This window comes from Chrysemys picta, chromosome 1 (genome assembly GCF_011386835.1).
Source record: "Chrysemys picta bellii isolate R12L10 chromosome 1, ASM1138683v2, whole genome shotgun sequence".
Lineage (NCBI taxonomy): Eukaryota > Metazoa > Chordata > Testudines > Emydidae > Chrysemys > Chrysemys picta.
The window spans coordinates 344,063,728-344,090,233 of record NC_088791.1 but is presented as its reverse complement, the minus strand read 5'-3'; the positions used below and the strand labels follow the sequence as shown (position 1 = coordinate 344,090,233).

General features: G+C 47.3%; 1 protein-coding gene and 2 long non-coding RNA genes across 4 annotated transcripts in view; 1 reads left to right on the top strand and 2 right to left on the bottom strand.

Moving 5' to 3' along the window:
• The window catches only part of POLD3 (DNA polymerase delta 3, accessory subunit), a 42,768-nt gene extending 34,884 nt beyond the window's left edge, over window positions 1-7,884 (bottom strand). Inside the window, exons 1-3 of one of the 2 annotated variants that reach the window (XM_008175453.4) lie at window positions 7,666-7,884; window positions 4,899-4,954; window positions 1,270-1,372 (exon numbers count right to left, since the gene is read on the bottom strand). In XM_008175453.4, coding sequence (XP_008173675.2) covers window positions 1,270-1,372; window positions 4,899-4,954; window positions 7,666-7,725 — 219 coding nt within the window. In that variant the 5' untranslated portion in view covers window positions 7,726-7,884. The remainder of the gene's footprint in view (window positions 1-1,269; window positions 1,373-4,898; window positions 4,955-7,665) is intronic. The other variant, XM_008175454.4, reaches the window with a different exon arrangement.
• A 3,113-nt stretch (window positions 7,885-10,997) lies between these two features.
• The window catches only part of LOC112060638 (uncharacterized), a 31,930-nt gene continuing 16,421 nt past the window's right edge, over window positions 10,998-26,506 (bottom strand). The window contains exons 2-3 of the long non-coding RNA XR_010601293.1: window positions 17,726-17,840; window positions 10,998-14,845 (exon numbers count right to left, since the gene is read on the bottom strand). This is a non-coding gene — a long non-coding RNA (uncharacterized LOC112060638). The remainder of the gene's footprint in view (window positions 14,846-17,725; window positions 17,841-26,506) is intronic.
• On the top strand, window positions 12,671-26,083 carry LOC122172885 (uncharacterized). Its single transcript, XR_006173430.2, has 3 exons — window positions 12,671-12,813; window positions 19,227-19,279; window positions 22,525-26,083. It is a non-coding gene; the product is annotated as an uncharacterized LOC122172885 (long non-coding RNA).

Here is a 26,506-nt window from a genome sequence, read left to right as displayed (position 1 = left end):
ACAAATGCAGAACAAGATTAAAATTGATTATTTAAATCAACCTACCCTGATATCTTCACTGGCTCTCACTGCTCCATAGCTCATCTCTTCTCACCTTACTTTCAAGAGCCTTCATAACCCTACCTTCCTTCCCTTTTAACTCGTGTATCGTTCCACATTGCTCTGCCAATGATGCCAGCTGCTGGTATACAGGCCTGTCTCTTAGCCTGGGATAGAATTTTGGGTTTGGTTTTTGATACTTTGATATCCTTACTAACGTGTGTGAACAAAGACAGTGTGTTGCTTCTGCCTAACCAGATGGGGTTTACAGCACAATGAGAAGAGATAAGGAAGAGAGTTAAAGTGTTGCTGGGCATGGTGGGAGATTAATATGCGAGTGCACACTTGAAGACTACCTCGACTCCTATATCAAGGCAAGGTCAAACAACCAGTCGGGAGGGGCAAGAGGGGGATAGGAGGGGAGGCATAAGAAACACTAAAAAGCCGGAGAAAACGGTGACCCTTGCTGAAACACAACCTCACTCCTTACCCCTCCCATGGGGTACAAAAGAGGTGATACCGAAGCCCCCAGACTCACAACCCTCCAAAACGGAACATCACCATAAATTGTAAGTGGTGGGATCCGGGGTGTACACTACAGGTATAATTATGCCTGCTAAGAAAGAGGTCGGGGGACAGGGAAAGCTCTGCGTCAGACAGAGCTATGGCTATGCTTGCTTGATTAACCTCAATAAACATAGCATGGCCTGCACTTTGGAATATGGTTTTCTGCTTTCTGTCTGTGTGACAAGAACCAAGGGAGGGGCGAGGGAAAAAGCCCTAATACCCGCTCTGACACAGCATTTGCCCACTAGTTCTCTGAAAACAGCCTGCATGCCTTCTTCCACATCACACCTTACTTGCCCTTCCTGAGCTGGGCTACAAGGCTGCTACCTTCTCCGCATTCAAATCCTTCCTGAAGGGCCAATTCTAGAACAGCATCTATCAAAGCCAACCAACCAGTAATGGCCAGTTTGAGAGGAAATTGGAGACAGTGTAATATCAACAGAATAAATCCTTCCTCAGTCTGCCATTTTGTCTGTCAGATTGTAAGCTCTTTGGACAGAGACTGCACCTTCTTTTATGGTCATATAAGATCTAACACATTGTGGGCACTACCAGAAATAAATAATAGTAAAAGCAGTAATAGAGGTTTTGCGCCAAAGATTACAGAACAAGGCAGGACACAGAGAAGCAACGCGCACACAATTGAGGGAGTTGAGTACTCACAATGTGTCCATTCTGAATGAGATTTCCTGCCACTAAATAGGTGACATGGAGTTGAGCTCCTGAATTCTCCTTTCTCTTCCTTTCTACATAGTCATACAGCATCCTGTACAACAAAATAAACCAATGTTAACCACCTGCAAGGAAAAGAACCCTTCACCCCATCATCTACCAATTCCCAGTGAATTATGACATTCATAGGATCAATAAAAGTAAAATGTTCTGAACTCACTAAATGTGTTTATTTCTTCTGAAGAGATCTATGTAGCTCAAAAGCTTGTCTCTCTCACCAACAGAAGTTGGTCCAATAAGACATTACCTCATCCGCCCGTCTCTCTAATATCCTGGGACTGACATGGCTACAACACTCCATAGTCCTATCTAGACATTTATACCATGCCTATCATTAGGATATTAAAGGCTCTGTTCACATAATACACATACTGAACTACCAGTTCCTGTTTTGCCCTCACCTCACGTCTCAAAACTGGGTTTAGACAAATTTGTCTGTGTGTGTGTGTGTATATCACACACATATAGCAATTCATTGTATTTATTGGGATACTTATATAAATTCCATCACTTTGGTATCCATAAGATACACCTCTACCTCGACATAACACTGTCCTCGGGAGCCAAAAAATCTTACCGTGTTATAGGTGAAACAGCGTTATATCGAACTTGCTTTGATCCACTGGAGTGCGCAGCCCCGCCCCCCCGGAGCACTGCTTTACCGCATTATATCCGAATTCGTGTTATATCGGGACGTGTTATATCGGGGTAGAGGTGTAGTACTGAAACATCTCCCATTTATGTTTTATCTAACTAGCTCCTCTTCACCTGAATCTTCCTACCTCGTCCCAAGGAGAACTTTTTTCATTCACCCTAGAACACAGTCCAGCCCCCAGAACTCAGAACAGCTAAATACACAAATGGGGTCCGCTGTCCATCCTCAAGAACCTATTAATCCAATATTAGGAATGGATCTCTGGGCTATTCCTTGGCCCTCTCCCTCCATGGTGGGAAACAGGAACCTAGGACTCTCACTGGCCCCGTATAGCCTACCCTGAGAAGTTGATGTACAGACCACTTCCCAACAAACTTCCTAGAGGAATCATATGGCTCCTGTAAGTACCACACCAATGACTTTAATGGACAATTATGTACTTCAGGAATGTAAATTACTTTCATCTTTTCACAGTCCTAGCAAATGAAGTACAAAGAGCTATGTTACTACGACGTTAAGATTGTAAATATACATTGAAGTCTGGAAATGCCAAAAGGTTCTGATAGTAAAGTTAACTTGTCCATATTGCAAATATTTAGCTTTGGTTATTATCTAGGCTGTTAAGTGTAAGTATACAGTGAAGTGTGCATTTAACCCCCGGATAGTGATTGCAAATATTTATTTGTAGTCTGGATCAATTATTGTTGCTGTGAGTGGCTTTTTGTATTTCCTGACCGTATTTTATATTTCCACCTGGACGTTGCATAATACAGGGGATCACAATCCTGAGATCAGATATGCACAGGCAGCCTCTTACATCTGCAAGGATTGAACTGCAGGACTGGGCCATTGCTTGTAAAACGCTTTCAGACCTTTCAGCAAGACAGGACTTATACACATTCCTACACGAATACAATTCTAAGATAACCATTTCTGTACATAATATTCACACATGTTATATGAAGCTATAGAATCATAGAATATCATGCTTGGAAGGACCTCAGGAGGTTATCTAGTCCAACCCCCTGCTTAAAGCAGGACCAATCCCCAACTAAATCATCCCAGCCAGGGCTTTGTCAAGCCTGACCTTAAAAACCTCTAGGGAAGGAGATTCCACCACCTCCCTAGGGAACCCATTCCAGTGCTTCACCACCCTCCTAATGAAAAAGCTTTTCCTAATATCCAACCTAAACCTCCCCCACTCCAACTTGAGACCATTGCTCCTTGTTCTGTCATCAGGTACCACTGAGAACAGTCTAGATCCATCCTCTTTGGAACCCCCTTTTCAGGTAGTTGAAAGCACCTATCAAATCCCCCCTCATTCTTCTCTTCTGCAGACTAAACAATCCCAGTTCCCTCAGCCTCTCCTCATAAGTCATGTGCTCCAGCTCCCTGATCATTTTCGTTGCCCTCTGCTGGACTCTTTCCAACTTTTCCACATCCTTCTTGTAGTGTGGGGCCCAAAACTGGACACAGTACTCCAGATGAGGCCTCACCAATGTCAAATAGAGGGGAACGATCACGTCCCTCGATCTGCTGGCAATGCCCCTACTTATACAGCCCAAAATGCCGTTAGCCTTCTTGGAAACAAGGGCACACTGTCAACTCATATCCAGCTTCGCGTCCACTGTAACCCCTAGATCCTTTTCTGCAGAACTGCTGCCTAGCCATTTGGTCCCTAGTCTGTAGCAGTGCATGGGATTCTTCCGTCCTAAGTGCAGGACTCTGCACTTATCCTTGTTGAACCTCATCAGATTTCTTTTGGCCCAATCCTCTAATTTGTCTAGGTCACTCTGGACCCTATCCCTACCCCCCAGAGTATCTACCACTCCTCCCAGTTTAGATATGAGGGTGCAGCCCACGCCATCCTCCAGATCATTAATGAAGATATTGAACAAAACTGGCCCCAGGACTGACCCTTGGGCACTCCGCTTGATACTGGCTGCCAACTAGACATGGAGCCATTGATCACTACCCGTTGAGCTTGACGATCTAGCCAGCTTTCTAGTCACATTATAGTCCATTCATCCAGCCCATATTTCTTTATCTTGCCGGCAAGAATACTGTGGGAGACCATATCAAAAGCTTTGCTAAAGTCAAGGAATAACATGTTCACTGCTTTCCCCTCATCCACAGAGCCAGTTATCTCATCATAGAAGGCAATTAGGTTAGTCAGGCATGATCAAACAGAGGCTAGGGACACCATTCCTTATCTATCCTGGCTATTAGTCATTAATGGACTTAAAGATGGGCACTACATTAGCGTTTTTCCAGTCATCATGGACCTCCCCCGATCGCCATGAGTTATCAAAGATAATGGCCAATGGCTCTGCAATCACATCTGCCAACTCCTTTAGCACCCTTGGATGCAGTGCATCCGGCCCCATGGAGTTGTGCTTGTCCAGCTTTTCTAAACAGTCCTGAACCACTTCTTTCTACACAGAGGGCTGGTCACCTCCTCCCCATACTGTGCTGCCCAGTGCAGCAGTCTGGGAGCTGGCAGTAGTCTTGTTTGTGAAGAGAGAGGCAAAAAAAGCATTGAGTACATTAGCATTTTCCACATCCTCTGTCACTAGGTTGCCTCCCTCATTCAGTAAGAGACCCACACTTTCCTTGACTTTCTTCTTGTTGCTAACATACCTGAAGAAACCCTTCTTGTTACTCTTAACATCTCTTGCTAGCTGCAACTCCAAGGGGCCTAATTAAGCATCTCTTTCTAAAGCAATACTCACTTAAGTGAGGCATAAATAAGGCATGCTAAATACAATCCTAAATAAGTGTCTGAGAGAAAACACAGGACTTTACATCTTTCTGGAAAAGATTGGATTTAATTTTTTAATCAAAACCACCAACTAATTAGGCATTGCCACTGAATAAAAGGCTTGTGATATACACAAACACTCACTGCTTAGCCTGGTTGACATGAACCCCCAGGGTGAAGCTCAGCCATTTGTACGTTACCTGCAACAGAAAAAAATAATTGCACAGGTCAGTGGCTCTCAATCTGAGTTCACGACACACACAAAACCCCATTCAGTGAGTCACTAAATCCCACCAGCCTTTGAGGAGACTAAGAAATGGAGAGAGGAAGCAATTTGTCTAAGTGTATGGTACCATGCTGAGCACACTACTCGTTCTTAAAAAATATTTAACAAGCTACCTCTACCTAAATGGTGCATATTTGTGAATGTTGTTTTGAAACAGTCTAAGAAGGGCAGTGATATAGCCAATGACATTCAGAAAGCAACACGTGGACATTGCTGAGTTGAGGTTTCCAAAGCAGAGAAGAAAATAAAACAAGCCCCAATATATAATTGTGAAAAGTGGCTGCTGTTCACGCAACATTGCTCTCAAGGACCCGTCAAGGGTGTGGTGGATTCACCATAACTGGCACTTTAAATCAAGAGTGGGAGTTAAAAAAACAAAACAAAACATAAGCTCTAGTTCAAGCAGCAATTACTGGTCGGGGGAGAGGAGTTTCTAGGGCTTGTGTTATACAAGTCAGACTGGATGTTCACAGTGGTCCTTTCTGGCCTTGGAATCCATGTCAAAGATTGCCATGGCTCTCTTTGGGTCTCACACACAGGGCAAACTTCAGTTATGTTACAGGTACTGCAGCATAGCATGGCAACTTCTTGGCTTCTATTCCTGGCTCTACCTCGGAACTGTTATGTGACCCGGGGTAAATCATCTCCTTGTGTCTGTTTTCCCTCCCTCCTGTCTATTCAGACTAACATGCTCAGGGCAGGGCCTGTCATTAGGGGTTGTTGTACATCTGTTTTTATATCAGCTTAGACGCTAAAGTTTACTGAAATAAGTTGTAAGTTATATAAGCACCTTCATAATGGTATAACAGTGTCCACACTATGGGGGTGCACCACTTTAACTATATATATTTCTAAAACAATATAGTTAAACTGGTACAAAAACTGTGTGTAGACAAGTCCTTACTGTGTTTCTGTACAGTGCCAACCATAACAGGCCTTAAGTATTTTTGTAATACAAAGAAACCTAGTTAAGGTTGTATAACTGTTTCCATTCAAAATCTGATTTCAGTCACTTGTAACTTTCACCTTTTGGGTTGAAGTTTTTCCTCATTTGTCTCTGCCCTATGGTGATTTTAGGAACAATGATTTTAGCAAAAATAGTTCATGTATAGGGAAGGACAAGAAAAATTGGAAAAAATACTTTATAACAAAATTTATGGCAGTTCTCTACAGTCAAAATAGTTGACTAGAAAACTGCAGGACGGAAGCTCTCCCTAAAAAGTGCCCTCTTTAAATTATTCCAATAAAGCGGATATTGATGTAACTGAATTGTGTGCCTTTAAAAGCGAAGTACGGCACAAGTGGCAGTACATTTTTATCTAAGACACCAAGCTTGTAGCTCTAAGGAATACCCGGCTTATCCATGTGTTCTGCATTATGAGGTGGACATGCAGCACTGCTGGAAATGCTGTTCAGCAGGTAAAACGTTCCCCAGGTTCATAAGCGATGCAAGGTCAGAGTCCTGCCCCACCTACATTCCCATACCACTAGGTTGCAGTTGTGCTGCTCCTTCCTAAAAATGATAGGAGACAGAACTTGCCACAAAGCTGGTCTAACACATGGGAGGTGGTGCAGGGTAGGGCCTTGGTACTAGGAGTTTATTCTATTGGTGCTTTGTGAGCCCAGTGCTGCTGCTTCTAGTGGGAGTGAGTTAGGAGTCATGGAATCCATCCAACTGCATTGCAACCTCCTCCCTGCCAACTGCCGGATATCCCTGCTACCCTCCAGTGTCTCCCATCCCTCAACTCCCCTCCTCAACCCCCTGCATCTCCCCCATCCTGCCCATCACTATCACCAACCCATATCCCCCTCCCCAACTCCCCTCCCGCACAACCCCCTGCACCCCGCATCCTGCCCATCACCACCACCAACCCATATCCCCCTCCCCCAACTCCCCTCCCGCACAACCCCCTGCACCCCGCATCCTGCCCATCACCACCACCAACCCATATCCCCCTCCCCCAACTCCCCTCCCGCACAACCCCCTGCACCCCGCATCCTGCCCATCACCACCACCAACCCATATCCCCCTCCCCCAACTCCCCTCCCCCACAACCCCCTGCATCCCCCCATCCTGCCCATCACCACCACCACCCCATATCCCCCTCCCCCAACTCCCCTCCCGCACAACCCCCTGCCCCCCCATCCTGCCCATCACCACTAACAACCCATATCCCCCTCCCCCAAATCCCCTCCCCCACAACCCCCTGCACCCCCCATCCTGCCCATCACCACCGCCACCACCAACCCATATCCCCCTCCCCCACAACCCCCTGCATCCCCCCATCCTGCCCATCACCACCACCACCCCATATCCCCCTCCCCCAACTCCCCTCCCGCACATCCCCCTGCACCCCCATCCTGCCCATCACCACCACCAACCCATATCCCCCTCCCCCAACTCCCCTCCCGCACATCCCCCTGCACCCCGCATCCTGCCCATCACCACCACCAACCCCAGTGCCCTCATCCCCCAACTCCGCTCCCAGTGTGCTCGTCCCCACAACGCCTCCCAGTTCCACCTCCTACCCCAACTTCCTGAATCCCAGCCCCAGCCCCAACCCCGCCGCCTCGCTCCCGAGCGCCTCCCTCCCCGCAATCTGTTCCCGCAGCCCCGCCTCTCACGATGCGGTTCTGGTCGGTGACGAACTCGTCGATGTTCTCCAGGTAGAGCTCGTCCTCCATGGTGCCGGGGCGCGGGCCGGGCCGCTTCCCGCGCGGATCAGCGCCCGGGAAAGCAGGGCCCCGCCGCCTCCATAGCAACCCCCGGGGCGTGCTACGGCGGCCGCGCAGGGACACAACCCGCCGCACGCTCCGTCTTCGTCTTCGTCCCCGCCCCCTGCCCGCCTGTTTTCTGCGCGGCGCTTTCTGCTTTGGTGTCTGCGCGGGCGCGGGGCCGGGAACCCCCCCCCGTAGCCGAGCTCCAGTGACCCTCGTCCCGAACCCCGCATTGACCCCCCGCCCCGCACCTCCCGCCCCGAGCCCCCCAGTGACCCTCCGCCCCGCACCGAGCCTCCCAGTGACCCCGGCCCCGAACCTCCTGCTCCGAGCCCCCCAGTGAACCCCCGCCCCTAACCTCCTGCTCCGAGCCCCCAGTGACCCCCGCCCCAACCTCCCGCTCCGAGCCCCCCAGTGAACCCCCACCCGAGCCTCCCGCACCGAGCACCCCACTGACCCCTGCCCCTAACCTCTCGCTCCGAGCCCCCCACTGACCCCCCATCCCGGACCTCCTGCCCCGAGCCCCCCACTGACCCCTGCCCCTAACCTTCCGCTCCGAGCCCCCCAGTGACCTCCTGCCCTGAGCCTCCCGCCCCGAGCTCCTCAGTCACCCCTGCCCCGAACCTCCTGTCCCGAGCTCCCCACTGACCCCTGCCCCTAACCTCCTGCCCCGAGCCCCCAGTGACCCCTGCCCCGCACCTCCTGCCCCAAGCCCCCCAGTGACTGCCCGCCCTGCACCTCCTGCTCTGAGCCCCCCAGTGACCCCCACTCCGAACCTCCCACCCCGACCCCCCCCAGTGAGCCCCGCCCCGAACTCCCGTCTCGAGCTCCCCAGTGACCCCCGCCCCGAGCCTCCTGCCTCGAGCCCCCCAGTGAGCCCTGCCCGGAGCCTCCCGCCTCAAGTCCCCCAGTGGCTCCCGCCTCATGCCCCGCAGTCGCCCCCACCCTGAGCTTCCCTCCTCGAGCCCCCCAGTGACCTCTGCCCCAAGCCCCCCTGTAATCCCCGACCTGAGCCCCCTGGTCCGAGTCCCCCAGTGATCCCTGACCTGAACCCCCACCCAAGCCTCCCGACCCAAGCCTCCCAGTGACCCCTGCCTGGAGCCTCCTGCTCCGAGCCCCCCAGTGAGCCGGCCCTGAGCCTCCTGCCTCAGCCCCAATGACCCCTGGCCCAAGCCCCTCAGAGACCCCCTCCCCCTAGTGACCGCTGGCCTGAGCTGCCCTGATCCGCCAAGTGACACCCTGAGCTCTCCCTTCCACCCCCGCAGTGATCCCTGCCCCGAGCCTCCAGTGACCCACACTCCAAGTTCCCCCAGCGACCCAAGCCCCCACCCGCCTTCCCCCAGTGATTCCTGCCTTGAGCCCCACTGCCCGCCTCCCCCAGCGATTCAAGTTCCCCCTGCCCAGAGCCCCTGGCACACCCACCCCCAATGATCCCAGTCCCCCCACCTTCCTATCCCCAATGATCCCAGCACCCCCTTCCTGAGCCTTGCCCCCCCGCCAAGGACCCCCAGCCATGACATCTTGCAGGGCCTCAAGCCACCATAGCCATAATCTCTTTCATTATCTGATTCAGGCAATTTAGAACCCCGTAAAGTATATAAGTAATTTAATTTTTTTCTCTCTAATGTAGATTACACTGATTTAATTTGCCATTGTGTTGCCTATTCATCTAGCTTGTTTAGGTCTGTCTCAGGTTCCTTGCAGACCAATGTGGTCCTGACTGATATAAATAACTGTGTATCATCTGCAAATTTTGCTACCTCACTACTCACCTTGCCCCCTTTCCAGATCATTAATAAATCTATTAAACAACATGGGATTTAGTACAGAACCTTGAGATGCCTGCTGCTAACCTTGTGCTTTAAGGAAAATTGACCATTTAATCCAACCCTTTACTTTCTCTCTCATTGCCAATTTTGATCCAAGACACTACTTTCCTTTCATGCCATGACTACTTAGCTCCATTAGTAGCCCGCTTGTGCAGGACTTTGTCAAAGCTCCTTTGGAAATCTAAATATATCAACTGGTTCTTCATTCCTTAGGTTATTGACACATTCAAAGAATTCTAAGACATAAGAGAAAAACAATTTTGTTTTGCAGAAACCTTGCTGGTTAGGTCTGATCTTCCAGGTTTTTGGTTTTGCTGTTTATCATTTCAGCCAGCTTACCAGGTACAGGTGTAAAGTTTACTGGTTTATAATTTTCCAGACCAGTGCTAGAGCATTTTTTAAATATAGATATATTTGCTACCCTCCAATCCTCTGGAATGGTGGATGTTTTTAATGAGAGATTTTATACTTCTGTTAGCCATCAGTCACTTCATACTTAAGCTCTTTCAGAAGTTGAGGCCTATGGACTTTTGCAGCGTTTTTTTTAACTAACCTTAGAGTATTGAAATCTCTATTTCCAAAGAAACTTGTTTTCTTCCCTAAGAAGTATACAGTCTACTGTAATTAACAACTACAATTCTTCCCTTAGAAGACAACAAAACATTAAAGTTTATTAAATGACTGACATGCACACAACATAGAAACCCTAGGAAGTTTTAAAATAGCCAAAACAACACTGTATGGGTTTGTTGACATTATGCATGGTGAGTTATGGAGGTGCAAAAGTACAAAACATGCAAATTGGAAAACCACAAAAACAAATGACAAGGTGAACACAGAACACCAGTACTGTCTGAATAATTCAAATTCACAAACAAATTTAAAGAAAATAGGAAGGTGTTAGAAACATAAAGAAAGATCAGAAATGTTAGATAACAGGAAAAGGTTAGTAATAGGAGAGAAATCAGATAAGGATTAAACAAGTTTAGGCTGGTGGCTATTCTGAGCACTCAGTCTATTAATGTATACTCACATACCCATCTGCACTGTTACCTGTCCTCCATCCCACCTCTGTTTGCCTATCACCCTGTTGTGGCTTGTCATAATCCTAGAATGTAAATTCTCTGTATCCTGCCCCTGTTCTTGTTGAAATCAAGAGCAAAACTCCTGTTGACTACAATGGACTAAAATGGCCTATGAGCCCCAAATCTGAGACTGTCTTTATTTTACTCATTTTACAGAGCATGGGACAGTGGGGCCCTGATCCCAGATTGGAGACTTTAGCTGCTCCTGCAATCTCAATAAGATTAAGAAGAAAGAATAAGATTAAGAAAGTATTAAGAAAGGGGATAACGTCTATAAAGCACCTAACATGTTTGGGAGTGCCATATGAATAATTACACCACAATATTAATTCTCAAGTGTTTACAGTTGGTGTTTTCTGATTTTTGGTGTGCTTAATGTAGTGGGCTACTGTTCATAGCGCCATCTATTTAGTCTTAGAACTAAACTGCACTGGCATCTTCTAACTCTCATCAGTAGTGACAGATGGTCCATTGTAATTCATAATTTTCCTATGTAGATGTAAAGTTGCAGAGTAGAAAGCAAAGATTTGGAGGTGAATATGCATTCAGAACATTCTTGTCATCACAATAGAATTGGGGGCACTTTACTGGTACTGTAATGAACTGGCTAGCATGTATAGGTACTGGGTGAAACAAGCACTTCTTTGTTGTGTGTCATTGGGCTTAGCTGGAGGGGACAGAGGATTAGACCAGCGATTTAGGCAAGAGCAAAGACTATCCTTGAAAGTGAAAAAAAAGGGATTTGAATTTAATGGGGAAGGAGACAGGAAGCTAGTGAAGAGATTCAAGAAGAATGATGGGTGGGCGTGGCAGGAAAGGATTTGTAGCAAAACTGTGGCCATCTAGGACTTCACGGTTGTTGGGATCCTGCACCTAGGAACTACACAGCAATAGCTGAGAGAGAACTCAGATCTTCCTGTTCCAAAAGCCCACATCCTTGCTACTTGAGCTAAAGCAGAAAGACCCATCACGCAGTTACACAGGTCTGATTCTGACACGTACATCAGTTCATACAGCATAGGATACAGCATCATGTCCCCAGTACACCCATAACAATTACAGTTTTGGACTGAACAATTTTTAACACATGATTAACCCTAAATTGCATAGTAATTATAGGAGTTATGTCTCCAGCCTACACTGCATCTCAGTGGTGACCTGCTCTTACACGAACACTTCAGTGATATATGGTGCCAGTTTCCAATTAAACAACCTTTATTTGTCCTGAACAATAAAATGCAATTCAATAATCAGAGAAGAGAACAGAGATGTTATTTCAGATATTTTTAACCTGCATCCACTAGAAACACTCCAGCGACATTCTCAAGCAAGGTTTTTACTGCTCTGTAAGGAATACAATTGATTACACTGTCAAAAAATAATTCCCTCTCCCCACCCCATTATTGTAGCCAATTTAATATCCAGTTATGGTCCTAACTAGAAATAATAAACCAGCAGTTGTCAAGAATCACACACTTGACTTATTTTTGCCTTCCAGTTAGTCCAATGAAAAGGTGTCACCTACAAATTGGGTCATTCATTTATTGTGTGCCCAAGTATATACAAGCATCAAAGGGGGAGCCGTGTTAGTCTGGATCTGTAAAAGCAGCAAAGAGTCCTGTGGCACCTTATAGTCTAACAGACGTATAGGAGCATGAGCTTGCATCTGAAGAAGTCGGTATTCACCCACGAAAGCTCATGCTCCTATACGTCTGTTAGTCTATAGGGTGCCACAGGACTCTTTGCTGCAAATATATACAGTACTGTGGAGAATAATCCTGCATCAGCCAGAGAGATGGACATGATGAGCGAATAGACCACTCTTCTTTAAGAAAATGTAGTGCAGGTGAAGGGCCCACCAATTGACAATGTTGGAGCCCAATTCTTTTGCCACCGGATGCAAATAACGACTTGACTTCACTGGGACTTACTTGTACACAGTGGTAGGAGAAATGAGTTTCTGGAACCTGAACATTTTTGTTAGTCCACAGAACTAATCTGTTCTATTCAGGTTTTTATGTAGTGCCTATCTCTGTGGTATCTGCTGCTATCTGTGTGAGTTTCCTCTTCAAATATGCTTCATCCCTGAGCTGGAGAAGACACTTGAGTCAGAAGGGAGTTCAGAAAGACCACTTAAAGGGGTGAGTTCAGTCTCCATGTCTATCCAAACCTTGTATGCTGTGCACTTGTAGCCATGTTGGTCCCAGGATATAAGGGAGACAAGGTGAGTGAGGTAACATTGTTTATTTGTTGGTGAGAGAGAGACAAGCTTTCAGAATTTGGTCCAATAAAATATACTACCTCACCCAGCTGGTATCACTAATATCCAAACCTTGGTCTTTTTGCGGAGAAGGGAATAAGTTTGTGCCAGTTTGGGTGGCATTTGTGATCTGGATACCTTTCCAATAAGATCTGTACCAGGGGTAGGCAACCTATGGCACGCGTGCCGAGCTGATTTTCAGTGGCACACACTGCCTGGGTCCTGGCCACCGGTCTGGGGGGCTCTGGATTTTAATTTAATTTTAAATGAAGCTTCTTAAACATTTTTAAAACCTTATTTACTTTACATACAACAATAGTTTAGAGTCCTTATATGGTTATATTGACCAGGGGTTGGATTTGAACTGGTGAAAGATTGTATCCCATTATCATGTCATATAGTGTGCCAGTCATTGTGAGTCTATGGTATTGAAGTCACATGATAACAATTTGTATGCGGTGCATTGTCAAAGGCAGGATAACGTTTCCTTGCATTATGTCCTGAAATCAGGTATGTGCTAATTTTTTAGTTAATCCCTTGCAGACACCTTTCTCTAGCTAATCTAGCTATCTGTGTTCTTACAGGGGCACCCATCACCAGAGTGTATGAGCCCTCAGCCCACCCTGACAAGATTTGTTAGAAATCTGAAGCACAATCATAAACCTCATTTTTCAGAAATGAGCCTCTCTGTTGCAGGGTCTGTAGCGATCACTGAAATATCAGGTTTCAGAGTAGCAGCCGTGTTAGTCTGTATCCGCAAAAAGAACAGGAGTACTTGTGGCACCTTAGAGACTAACAAATTTATTAGAGCATAAGCTTTCGTGGGCTACAGCCCACTTCTTCGGATGCATAGAATGGAACATATATTGAGGAGATATATATACACATACAGAGAGCATGAACAGGTGGGAGTTGTCTTACCAACTCTGAGAGGCCAATTAAGTAAGAGAAAAAAAACCTTTGAAGTGATAATCAAGATAGCCCAGAAATCTATCTCCCCATGTAAGTATTCTCACACTTCTTATCAAATTGTCTGTACTGGGCTATCTTGATTATCACTTCAAAAGTTTTTTTTTCTTACTTACTTGGCCTCTCAGAGTTGGTAAGACAACTCCCACCTTGTCATGCTCTCTGTATGTGTGTATATATATCTCCTCAATATATGTTCCATTCTATGCATCTGAAGAAGTGGGCTATAGCCCACGAAAGCTTATGCTCAAATAAATTTGTTAGTCTCTAAGGTGCCACAAGTACTCCTGTTCTTTTTACTGAAATATCAGTCAAGCATTGTAGTGGATTGATCCCTAAACTAAAGAAACAGGGCCTGTCACAGAACATCTGGGTTGGTTTTAGGAATATGTGAAATTTGTGGGCCATCCCAGTGTGCCAGACCCACCAGTTGGCAGGACAGTCTCACAATGAACTTGGGGACTTTGAGTCCACTTCATCTTTGAGCACATTGATCGGTACTCTATAGCCTATGTGTCCATTTGGCAGAGAAAAAGGAGGGGGGGGGAAGATTGTGAGTGGGGGATGAAAAGAGACAACAGAGATGGGTGTGCCCCCTGCAGGTTATAATCTGACTGAAGGTTCCCAAAATCATAAAGCCAAATCTGGTACTTATGCTGCTGCACTGGATAAATGTTATTACAGAAGGCAGAGAAACAGCCCCATCCTTCTCCCATTGAAGTCAATAGGGATTTTCCCATTGATTTCAATGGGAAGGATCAAGACCAAAATTATCCACACGCTATTCATTGTAATGAAACAGTGAAGGTTTTGTGCAGGTTCCAGGACTTGCTGATAATTATGTTCTTCCCAAGGCCAGTAAAGTTCCTGTGGGGCTTCATCTCATGTACCATCGACTCCTTGGGCTAAGGCACTCTTATCCAGAAGCACTTGACACACAGCAGCTGATTAAAAAAAACAACAATAAACATTACAATGTGCAACCAGAAGAAAAGGAAATGATTTGCTACTCATTTCCCCCTTTTTAAATCTTTTAAAAGATATAGTAAAATGAAATGCTGATCATGGAATCATAGACATGTAGAGCTGGAAGGGACATGGAGAGCTCATCTAGTCCAGCGCCCTGTGCTGAGGCAGGGTCAAGTAAACCTAGGCCATCCCTGAGGGGTGTTTATCTAACTTGTTCCCAAAAAATCTCCATTGGCAGGAATTCCACAACTTCCCTGGGATGCTTGGTCCATAGTTAGCAAGTGTTTCCTAATATCTAACCTAAATCTCCCTTGCTGCAAATTAAGCCCATTACTTCTTGTCCTACCTTCAATGGATATGGAGAACAATTGATCCAAGTCCTCTTAATAACAGCCATTAAGATATTTGAAGCGCCCCCCCCCCCCCCGTCTTCTTTTCTCAGCCCTAAACGTGCCCAGTTTTTTTAACCTTTCCTCATAGGTCAAGTTTTCTGAACTTTTGATTATTTTTGTTGCTCTTCTCTGGACTCTCTCCAATTTGTCCACGTCTTTCCTAAAGTGTGGTGCCCAGAACTGGACACAGTACTTGCACTAAGGCCTCACCAGTGCTGAGTAGAGCAGGACGGTAACCTCCTTTGTCTTGTATATGACACTCCTGTTAATACACTCCAGAAGGATATTAGCCTTTTTCGCAGCTGCATCACATTGTTGATTCATATTCAATTTGTGATCCACTATACCCCCCAGATCCTTTTCAGGACTACCACCTAGCCAGTTATTCTCTATTTTGTAGTTGTGTGTTTGCTTTTTCCTTCCTAAGCGAAATACTTCACACTTATCTTTACTGAGTTTCATCTGTTGATTTCAGACCAATTCTCCAGTTTGTCAAGGTCGTTTTGGATTCTAATCCTGTCCTCCAAAGCGCTTGCAATCCCTCTCTCTTTGGTGTCATCTGCACATTTTGTAAACATACTCTCCACTCCATTATACAAGTCTTTAATGAAAATATTGAATAATATTGGACCCAGGACTGAATCCTGTGGGACCCACTAGATACGGCCTCCCGGTTTGACAGCAAGCCATTGATAATTTCTTTCTGAATATGGTCTTTCAACCAGTTGTGCACCCACCATATAGTAATTCCATCCAAATGACATTTCCCTAGTGTGCGTATGAGAATATCCTGGGGGATTGTGCCAACGGCCTCACTAAAATCAAGACACATGGTGAAAGCAAGTTACTGGTAGCACAAGTGAGACCTCTGGTATAGCAGTGTAGACATGGGGAAAATGAGGCACCAGTAGTTTAAGTGAGTTACCCAAGGTGAGTAGCAAAGTCAGGGCTAGAACCAAAGTTTCTTGATGCCCTGCCCTGAACGCTAGTCTCCGGGCCACTGGCTCGCACACAAATAGTATTGTCATCAGCAGAGTTTGTTACAAAATGGCATCCTAAGTGGGACTTCAACACCTGTGGATCTCAGGCCTGGTCTACATTGGGGGGGAGGGGTGGAAATTGATCTAAGTTATGCAACTTCAGTTACGTGAATAACGTAGCTGAAGTCGACATACTTAGATCTACTCACCGCGGTGTCTTCACTGCAGTGAGTCAACTGCTGACGCTCTCCCATTGACTACAACTGCGCCTCTTGCTCCGGTGGAGTTCCGGAGTCGACAGGAGCGTGTTCGGGAGTCGATTTATCGCATCTAGACTAGACGCGATAAATGGACCCCCGCTGGATCGATCGCTGCCCGCCGATCTGGCGGGCAGTATAGACAAGCCCTCGGATACTCAAACATAAAAGTTAGGTGTACATTGCTATGGCACTCGGGGATGTGAAAAATTCATAATTCTGATGACCTGTGCAGACGCAGATAGGTCAGTGGAAGAATGCTTTTGTTGACCCAGCTACCATCGCTCAGGTAGGTGGTGTTCCTGCAGTGACAGAAAAGCCCATTCCAATGCTGTAGGAAGTGTCTACGCTACAGCGACATAGCTATGTCGCCGCAGTTGTGCTGTCAGAGCATAGACATAGCCTCAGGATAAGCTTTTCTAACAGGGGAATATATAATGCACTGGATTACTGTGTCTCATCATGTTTCCCGTAAGTGGCTGGCCCTAAAACTATCACAGCCCACAACATACATTAGGGTTGCCTCCCCTCCGGGTTTTGGCTTCTGTGTCCGAGTGCCACTGAGGGTTCGCAGATGCCTGTTTTTTCACCGGAAAGTCTGGTCAAAAAAGGGACCTGGCAGTGTCCGGTCAGATGTACTGACACCAAAAGTTCGGTTACTGTGGGTGGAAGGAGGCGCCTGGTCATTAACCCACGCCAGCCCCTGCTCAGCCGGGGCCACCTCCTACCTGCAGGCAGGCACCTTGTCAGGCTGCAGCAGCTCCCGTCCAAGCCCCGGAGCAGAGAGAGCCCAGCTTGGGGGAAGAGGGAGGTGGAGACGATCCAGTGAGTGACGGGGGAAGGGGAGCGGAGGAGCGAGCAATGGGGGAGGGGCCTTAGGGGAAGAGGCAGAGAAGGGGCGTGGCCTCTGGGAAGAGGTGGAGAGGGGTGGGGCCTCGAGAGAAGATGTGGGGCAGGAGCAGAGCCTTGGGGGAAGAGGTGGAGCAGGGGGCGGGGCTTCAGGGGTCCAGTTACCAACAATTAGAAAGGTGGCAACCCTGACATACAGACTGGGACCTACAAGGTTAAAATTGAGGTTAGCAGCAGTCTGCTGCATTTGATCGTAATCAGATATAGCGCGTTGCCAGTGTTCCTGGCCTACCCTCAGCGTTTTAAACTCTCCATTTTTGTGGAAGGGCCGGAACAGGAAGGGTACAAAGGTGAGAGCTGTATCAATAGGGACGTACACAAACTCTCCAGCACAGTCCTTGGGGCCCAGAGAAATCTCCTGGGGAAAGCAGGCGGCCCGGCAGAAACCCCGGTAATTGGCACAGCCCCAGTTTCCAGTGCCGACACCCAGACCTGGAGAAATAAAAAACTGGCATTTAAGCGTTTCCTTGCAACTGACACAAAAATACAAACCCTCCTCTCATAAATCTACTTGCTATTTTAGGGCCTGAGGTGGCAACTCATAGTCCCACTGGGCCTGGTGTGACCCTGTTGCTACGGGTGCATTAATTTCAGTGGGGTTATTCGTGGGAGTAAATAGTGCAAGATTGGACCTGTGGGGGGAAATCTTTTATACCCTGGTGTAAATCAGCATCGCTTCAATGACCTGCGTCCGCTCCCACTGAAATGGAGGGGAGTTTGGGCATTGACTTCAATGGCAGGTCTGGTCCTTAAAGAGACAATACAGGATCTATTAGAGATGGGCTGAGGAGGTTGCGTGCAAAAACTACCACTCCACCATCCTATCACCAGGCCTACATTCTACTCTTGCATAAAAATGTCACATGCACGGGGCCAGAGTCCTATAGCGCAGAATCCATCACCTTGCCGGATGAAGCAAGAGCAGAAGTTAACACTGATGGCGGGGGAGGGAGTAGCGGGAGGAGGATTTGTTACATTTCATCATCTGTCCCACGGTAAATTTAGCGCTGGATTGAGGAGTTGGCAGCTCTGGTCTCCAAAGCACTCTCTGGGGAATGCACACTTTTTGGTTATCTCCACTTGTGACACTCTATACCTCATGGGAACACCCTGCACCCCCATGTTCGTCCTTGTAAAATGATTGTGTGGTATCCAATGCAAAGTTTGTTGTGTTAGGTGTCTTTGGAAGGTTCATGATGCACGGAGCATTGTTGTTATAGTGGTGTTATAGGTTGTAATTTCATGTATATAGTTATGAGGCTGAAAATGTGTCCTTATGGCTTAAAACAAGCCCAGGCAAAAACTCTCCAGGAACAGAGGCCCAGGCAAAACTCTCCAAGAGCAGAGAGGCAGTTCACACCTCATCAGGGCATGTATGGGACAAACCCAGCCCAGCCTCACAGGAACAAAGGACACTGGCCTAGGCAGCAACGAAGGATCTGTTGGACAGTTTGGGACTATGACGAAGTAATGCTCACCTGACTCTGAAGAGGAGGGGGGCAACGTCAAGACGGAAGAAAGAACAGGATAAAAGGGAGAGACGTTTGCCATGCTCCCCTCTCTTCCATTTACATCTACACACACCACCACCAAGCGACTGAAGCACTGATCAAAGCGGAGAGCCTGGCTGATAAGCAACCAGCCAGCCTGTGGTGAAAAGCACCTAAGTTTATAAGGGCATTGAAAGTCTTAAGATCAGTTTAGAATGTGTTTTGCTTTTATTTCATTTGACCAAATCTGACTTGTTATGCTTTGACTTATAATCACTTAAAATTTATCTTTGTAGTTAATAAATTTGTTTGTTTATTCTACCTGAAGCAGTGCGTTTGGTCTGAAGTGTGTCAGAGACTCCCCTGGGGATAACAAACCTGGTACGTATCAATTTCTTTGTTAAATTGACGAACTCATTTAAGCTTGCAGCATCCAGTGGGCATAACTGGACACTGCAAGACGGAGGTTCCTAGGGTTGTGTCTGAGACCGGAGACATTGGCTAGTGTCATTTGGTTGCACAATCCAAGGAGCAGCTTACATGCCAGAGGCTGTGTGTGAACAGCCCAGGAGTGGGGTTTCTCACAGCAGAGCAGGGTAAGACTGGCTCCCAGAGTCGAGGATTGGAGTGACCTAGTAGATCACCGCTCCAGATAACACCAGGGGAACGTCACACCACCGTATAAGGCAACTTCACCAATATCAATTAAGACCATAAACATAAGAACAGTCATACAGGGTCAGACCAATGGTCCATCTAGCCCAATATCCTGTCTTCCGACAGTGGCCAGTGCCAGGTGCTTCGGAGGGAATGAACAGAACAGGGAATAAGCAAGTGATCCATCCCATCATCCACTCCCAGCTTCTGGCAATTGAAGGCTAGGGACACCCAGAGCATGGGGTCGCGTCCCTGACCATCTTGGCTAATAGCCATTGAGGGACCTCTCCTCCAGGAACTGATCTAATTCTTTCTTGAACCACGTACTATTTAAGTATGACAACATCCCTGTGGAGTCAGTGCTTGTGTCCCCACTTTTCATATAGGGAAATTGCGGCAAAGCGAGGTTAAATGACTTGCCAAAGCTCACAGAAGAACGTCAATAGCAGAACCAGGAACAGAACCCAGGAGTCCTAGCTCCTAGGCCTCTGTGCTAACTACTAGATTACACGCCCCACATAGTGACAGTACCTTACCAGAATCATTTGAAATGAGATGCCTATCTATACCTGATGTGATTGACAATGGAAAAAATCACGTTTCCTGTACAGTTAATTACCCTGATAGGCTGCACCTGGGGGAGAGCCAGAGATTTAAAGGTTGTTTGAAGACTGAGCCCAGCAGAGAAGGAATGGGTGGGGCTGGTATAAAGGCAGGAAGTCAGCAGCAGAAAAGGACTGCAGGGGGGTAGTCTCCAGTCACTCCGTGGGAGCAGGGAGGTATATTTGGGGCTATGGAGTTAAGTAGTCAGTGAGTTTGGGCTGGTAAACCCAGAGAGGGCGGGGAGCCAGAAGACGTAGGAAGGAGTCTGGGGAAAGAACAACAGGGTCTGGGAGAGAGCAGACCTGGGATTCCCGGACTAGAACGCGGAGTAGAGGGTGGGCCCGGGTTCCCCACTGGCCACTGGGGAAGTGGGCAGTGGAGCAGAAGGCTGCCTGGGACTGTTGTCTGACTCTGATAGGATTTTGCTACTCTGGAAGGGGAGGACTATAGTGACATGGCCAGGGGGCCAAGCCATGAAGAGAGAGCACCCTGAGTCGCAGAGAGAGGCAGCAGGGCGAATGAGTGAGTGACAGAAGGGGGTGTTGTTCCTGGATGGAGCTAATCCCCAGAGCAGCCAGGAGGAGGCGCCCTAGCAGTGAGTGTATCCCCTGACAGGCTCCCACAATAATCCCCAATATTGTCTCTGGATGAGAACTCCAATTGTTAAAAATCTTTCTCAGAGGTAAGCCACATCCAGTAAGAAGAAAAGCGCTGAGCTCATGTGGACACAGTAAAACCAATCGTAAGAGACCACTCAAGGGACTGACAACAGTTGGTGGTATAACAGAGTTGTTTCCTGGTAAATGCTGAGTATACATTTGGAAATAGTTTGGGGGGGAGGGGGGCATTCTCTTCAGTTGCCCAACAGGGTGGTCTTTTGTGCAGGTTTTGCTGTGTTACTCTAAGGATGGGAGAACACTTTACAAATGTTAGCTAACCACTTGACACAAAAGCCCTGAGAAACGCATGAGTATTATCCCTATTTTATGGATGAAGAAACTGAGGCACAAAGGCCTGGCTTAGGGACTTAGGCCTTCGCTACATGAACATTTAGCTTGCAGCAAGCTGGGGTATGAGTCAACGCTGCATTAGCCTGCCATGGACTAAGGGCTTGTCTACACTTAAAACGCTGCAGCGCATCAGTGAGGATGCTACCTACGCCAACGGGAGAGGTTCCCCGACGGGTGTAGGTAATCCACCTCCCCAAGAAGCAGGACCTAGGTTAACAGGAAAATTCTTCTGTCAGCCTAGTGCTGTCTACACTGGGGGTTAGGTCGGCTTTTCACACCCCTGAGCAACATAGTTATAACTGACCCAATTTCCTAGTGTAAACCAGGCTAAATTGTCCACATGCACCTTGCTGATGCAGGTTAACAGTCCTGTTTCCAAGAGGACTAGATCAAAGCACATTAACAAACTGTTAATGTGCATCAGCAGAGTCCACATGGGCCATTAGTCGGCAGCAGGCTAGTGCGGGGTAGACTCAGACACCAGCTTCCTGCCAACTAAATGTTCATGTAGAAAAGCTCTTAGACAGTGCAATGCTCAGCATCACAGCCCCTAACTTTTAGGCACCTAGAAAAATCACCGGAACACCCTGTGATCCACAAAGCCCGAGTTAGGCACCTAGGCTCCTATACAATGAACGGGGAGTGATAGGCACCTTACAGTGTAATCCACAAAAAGCCAGCCTGCTCAGCGGGGCATCACCTAAGCCAGCCAATAGACATCTAAGCTGCCTGACTCCAGGGGATGGGTTCCCATTTGCAGCTCACGAGCAGGACACACACCTTGCGATACAGGAACCAGAAGCCATCTCCTGCTGCCAGGGGACTTAGGCACCTACACTGCCTCTTGCTGGGGTGAGTTAGGTATCTACCTCGCTCCACAGAAAAGCAGCCAGAGGCAGAGGTGCTGCCACTCAGCTTGTAACTTTTAGCCCCGTGATTAGCACACTCACCTGGGATGTGGGACACCGAGGTTCAGTCCCCGCTCTGCTGGAAGGGGACGAGGGAATTGAACAGGGGCTTCCCACCTCCCAGAGCAGGCTCTAATCACTGAGCTATGGCATATTCTGCTGTTGGGTGCTCTCAGTCTCGCCTGGTGAAGCTGTGTCCCTCTGGATAACTATTGAAAGAGCAATTGAAGCATGGGGACCGGTTCCTAGGTGTCCCAAGTGGGTGCCCTCACCAATGGACTACCGACTCCTTCTCACTCACTCTCGTGCCCAATGAGGATTTAAATGTTTATGCAGAGTGGAGCAGCTTCCACAAGAGAGACTGAGGAAGCCCCAGCCTTTGCTCTAATCACTAGACAATTTTCTTCCAATCGTCACCTATAAACTCATGGTAATACTGTACTTACAGATGCTCAGAGCCAGAGCCACCAGCACCAGCAGAAGCAAAACCCGAGGACTCATCATGGTGACAGCCACGTCGTGGACACCTCCCTGAAGATTAGCAAAGTGGCTAGTGTCCCTGGAGCCTTGTTATATACTACAGCCGGAAAAGAGCACCTTGGGGAGGAGTCTATTTAGCTGGGTTCTGTTAATGTTCTAATTAATATTCCATCGTGAGATTTTCTAAGACATCTAGCAGTGCCTGAGCAGAATGAAGGAAGGGCATGGGAGGAGACACCCCAGTTTCAAAGCCCAGCTAATTAAATCTGCCCAGAGCTGAGCTAATTATTGATACTGAAGAATCGCCTCATCGTGGACTTTATCATGAGACATCTATTAGACTAGAGTCTGCTGAAGAGATCCAATGTTCTGGGGGAAATATGTTCCACCTGACTAACGGGCAGTGATTTCAATTACCAAATGAAACTCACAGGATCGATGCACAAATAGAGACACAGGGCTGGATTCTCCTCCCACCAGTGTAAATCAGGAGAAATTCTATGGAAGTAAATGGAGTCTTTCCAGTATTGGTTTCATACTGGTTTAACGCTGGTTTGGTGTAAGTGAAATAAGAATCAGGTCCTTAGCCTCCTTCCTCTCAAATGCACAAAATGAGCTACAAACAAGCTGGAGGAGTTACCATCAGTCACTTTCACTTACACCACAGAAATTGATATGCCTCCTGGCTTGCAACAGACAGAAACAGAACAGACGTCTGTTACATTTTGAACATGGCCTTAGGGCTTGTCTTCATGGGGAAACTAAACAGAATAACTATTGTGGAATGAGCTATTTGGCAATAACTCACCACACAGACCCTCTATTCCAGTATAAAAATCACTCTATTCCAGACTAAAAATGGCTAGGGCTGGAAGGGACCTCAAGAGGTCATCTAGTCCACCGCTCCGCACTGAGGGAGGATTAAGTATATATTAATTATAAATAAGCATAATTATTATATAAGTATCATTTATATTACTTCAATAATTCTATTAAATGTCTTCATAAATGATTTGAATAATAGCATAGAGATACACTTATAAAGTCTGCGGATGATGCCACACTGGGAGGGGTTGCAAGTGCGTTAGAGGACAGGGTTAAAATTCAAAATGATCTGGACAAACTGGAGAAATAGTCTGAAGGAAACAGGATGAAATTCAATATGGACAAATGCAAAGTACTCCACTTAGGAAGGAATAATATTTGCACAAATACAAATGGGAAATGACTGCCTAGGAAGGACAACTGCAGAAGAGGATCTAGGGGTTACATTCTGGGATGTATTAGCAGGAGTGTTGTAAGCAAGACACGAGAAGTAATTCTTCTGCTCTACTCAGCACTGATAAGGCCTCAGTTGGAGTACAGTGTCCAGTTCTGGGCACCACATGTCAGGAAAGATGGGGACAAATTGGAGAAAGTCCAGAGAAGAGCAACACAAATGATTAAAGGTCTGGAAAACATGAGCTATGAGGGAAGATTGAAAAAATTGGGTTTGTTTAGTCTGGAGAAGAGACGACTGAGGGGGTGGGACATGATAACAGTTTTCAAGTACGTAAAAGGTTGTTATAAAGCGGGTGATAAATTGTTCTCATTATCCTCTGAGGACAGGACAAGAAGCAATGGGCTGAAATTGCAGCAAGGGAGAATAAGGTTGGATATTAGGAAAAAATCCTAATGATCAGGGTGGTTAAGCATTGGACTAAATTGCCTAGGGAGCTTGCGGAATCTCCATCATTGGAGATTTTGAACAGCAGGTTAGACAAACACCTGTCAGGGAGGGTCCAGATAATATTTAGTCCTGCCTGAGTGCAGGGGACTGGATTAGATGACCTATCGAGGTGCCTTCCAGTCCTACATTTTTATGATTCTACTTGCAATTATAATATAATTATAACTGCATTATCATAATTAATGAATAGCTTATAAAAAGGTTAAAATGGCTTGTTTCACAATTGTTATTCTGGTTAATTTCCCTGAGGAGACAAGCTTTTAAACAAGAGCTGGAAGAGGCAAAGCACCAAATGGGAGCAGTGCCTTACTCCACAAGGAGTCCTGTTGGAATCAGTGGGACCACACACCAGGAGCAAGGCTAGTAGATGGTGGAATCAACACTAAGTCAAAGATCCTGAACTCCATTCTAAAATCTGGCTCCAACGAGAAAAATAAAGAGAAGACATTTGAACAAGTAGGAATTAATGAAAATCTCATAAAAATAACTAGTGATAAAGGGAAGGAAATCCTTGGGAAAGCGGAATCGGGACAGCTATAGTTATGCTATCCCAGGAGCATTGCAGGGAAGGAGTCATGCCTCGGAGAAGCACAATTCCCTCCCTGTTTCCTCCTTGTTCTGGGGGGATAGCAGTTTGCTGCTGGCCTATACTGTATCAGTAGCAAATTCCAACTTCCTCCCCATCAGCTCCATTGTGTGTGCAGGGGGGCAGAAGCAAGGCTCCAGCCAGTCCCTGCTCTAGCTCGGGGAGGGAGTAGTGGGCGGACGATATGTACTCTCTCCGGCACACTTAGATCCTAGGTCTGGGTAGTCCAAGCAGGGGCTCTTACTTTTGCTAACACCTTGTGTGGACAGGCATTACAAGCTGCCAGAATTTAGCTCCTACTGAGATCCAACTTGGGAAACAGCAGGCTAATAGCTCTGGGGGGAAATAACCCAATCACACATGGCCAATGGCAACAAGAAACAGTAACGCTGATGGAGACCCATTGAGTGGTGATCGAGGTCAGAGAATTAGACTTGAGTTTGTAATATGATATGACAGCAACAAAGACCGGTGCAATTTTGGGCCACACAGACATTGTGTCCCCACTGGGGAGATAACAGCCCCCCTCTGTCGAACTACAGTGCGATCCGAGCTGGAATATTGCATTGCATTCCGTTCTGGGCATCTCCCCACCAAAATATCAGGCTCTAATGTAATACCTCTCTCTGGCAGCAGGTGGCAGTATATAATACTGTGCTGCCTGCCTGCCAGTGACACTTGTGGTTGTTAAAACGCTGCTGCCCCTTTTTGTAATAGCAGGGGAGTTCATTGTTGTCCTGCTTAACTTCAAACTCGCATGCTGCAGGCTGTTAAATGATCGCATTGCTGCTCCACAGAAGTGGCTGCATTTCAGTAGTAGGTGGCTTGCCTCTCCTCTGAGATCTTCCAGGTAGAAAGGTGTTGTATAAACATAATGTTTAGCTAGTCCTGTGTAGGGCTGGGATTTCAAAGGGGCCTCAGGTGAGACGAATGTCGGAATTTTCTGTAATGTTTTTACGAGCTATCCGTATGACTCTGCACCTGTCACTGTGGCATGGTTACCCACTTGGGGGGAGGGGGGAATTCATTTTCTCTCTAGGACATAGAAAATCAGGCTAGGAGGTATTTGAGGCACAGAGCCATTGGGGTGTGTCTACACTGAAATTAAAGACCCAGAGCTGGCCTGTGCCAGATGAGTCAGGCCCACGGGGCTCAGGCTAAGGGGCTGTTTAATCACGGTGTAGCGATTCAGGATCAGGCTGGAGCCCGGGATCTAGGACCCTGCGAGGTGGGGGCGTCCCAGAGTTCAGGCTGCAGCCCGAGCCCAAACTGTCTACACTGCAGTTAAACAGCCCCTTAGCCCAAGCCCCACAAGCCCGAGTCAGCTGGCATGGGCCAGCCGCGGGTGTCTAATTGTAGTGCAGACATACCTGGGGAGGGCTGGAATGGAAGCAGCACATTGGAATGGAAGACACTACAGCAGTGGTGCCCAAACTTTGCCTCTCGCCCCACCCCACCCCCATGATGCAATGTGTCCACACACACCCCCACCCCCACTGGAAGCGGAGTTGTGGCCTGGCCGTGGGCTGGGAGTGGAGCCATGGCCAGGAGCCAAGAACAGGAGCTGGGGGCCGAGAGTGGGGGCTGGAGACTGGGAGCAGGGGCCAGGAGTGTGGCCTGAGTGGAACTGGAGTC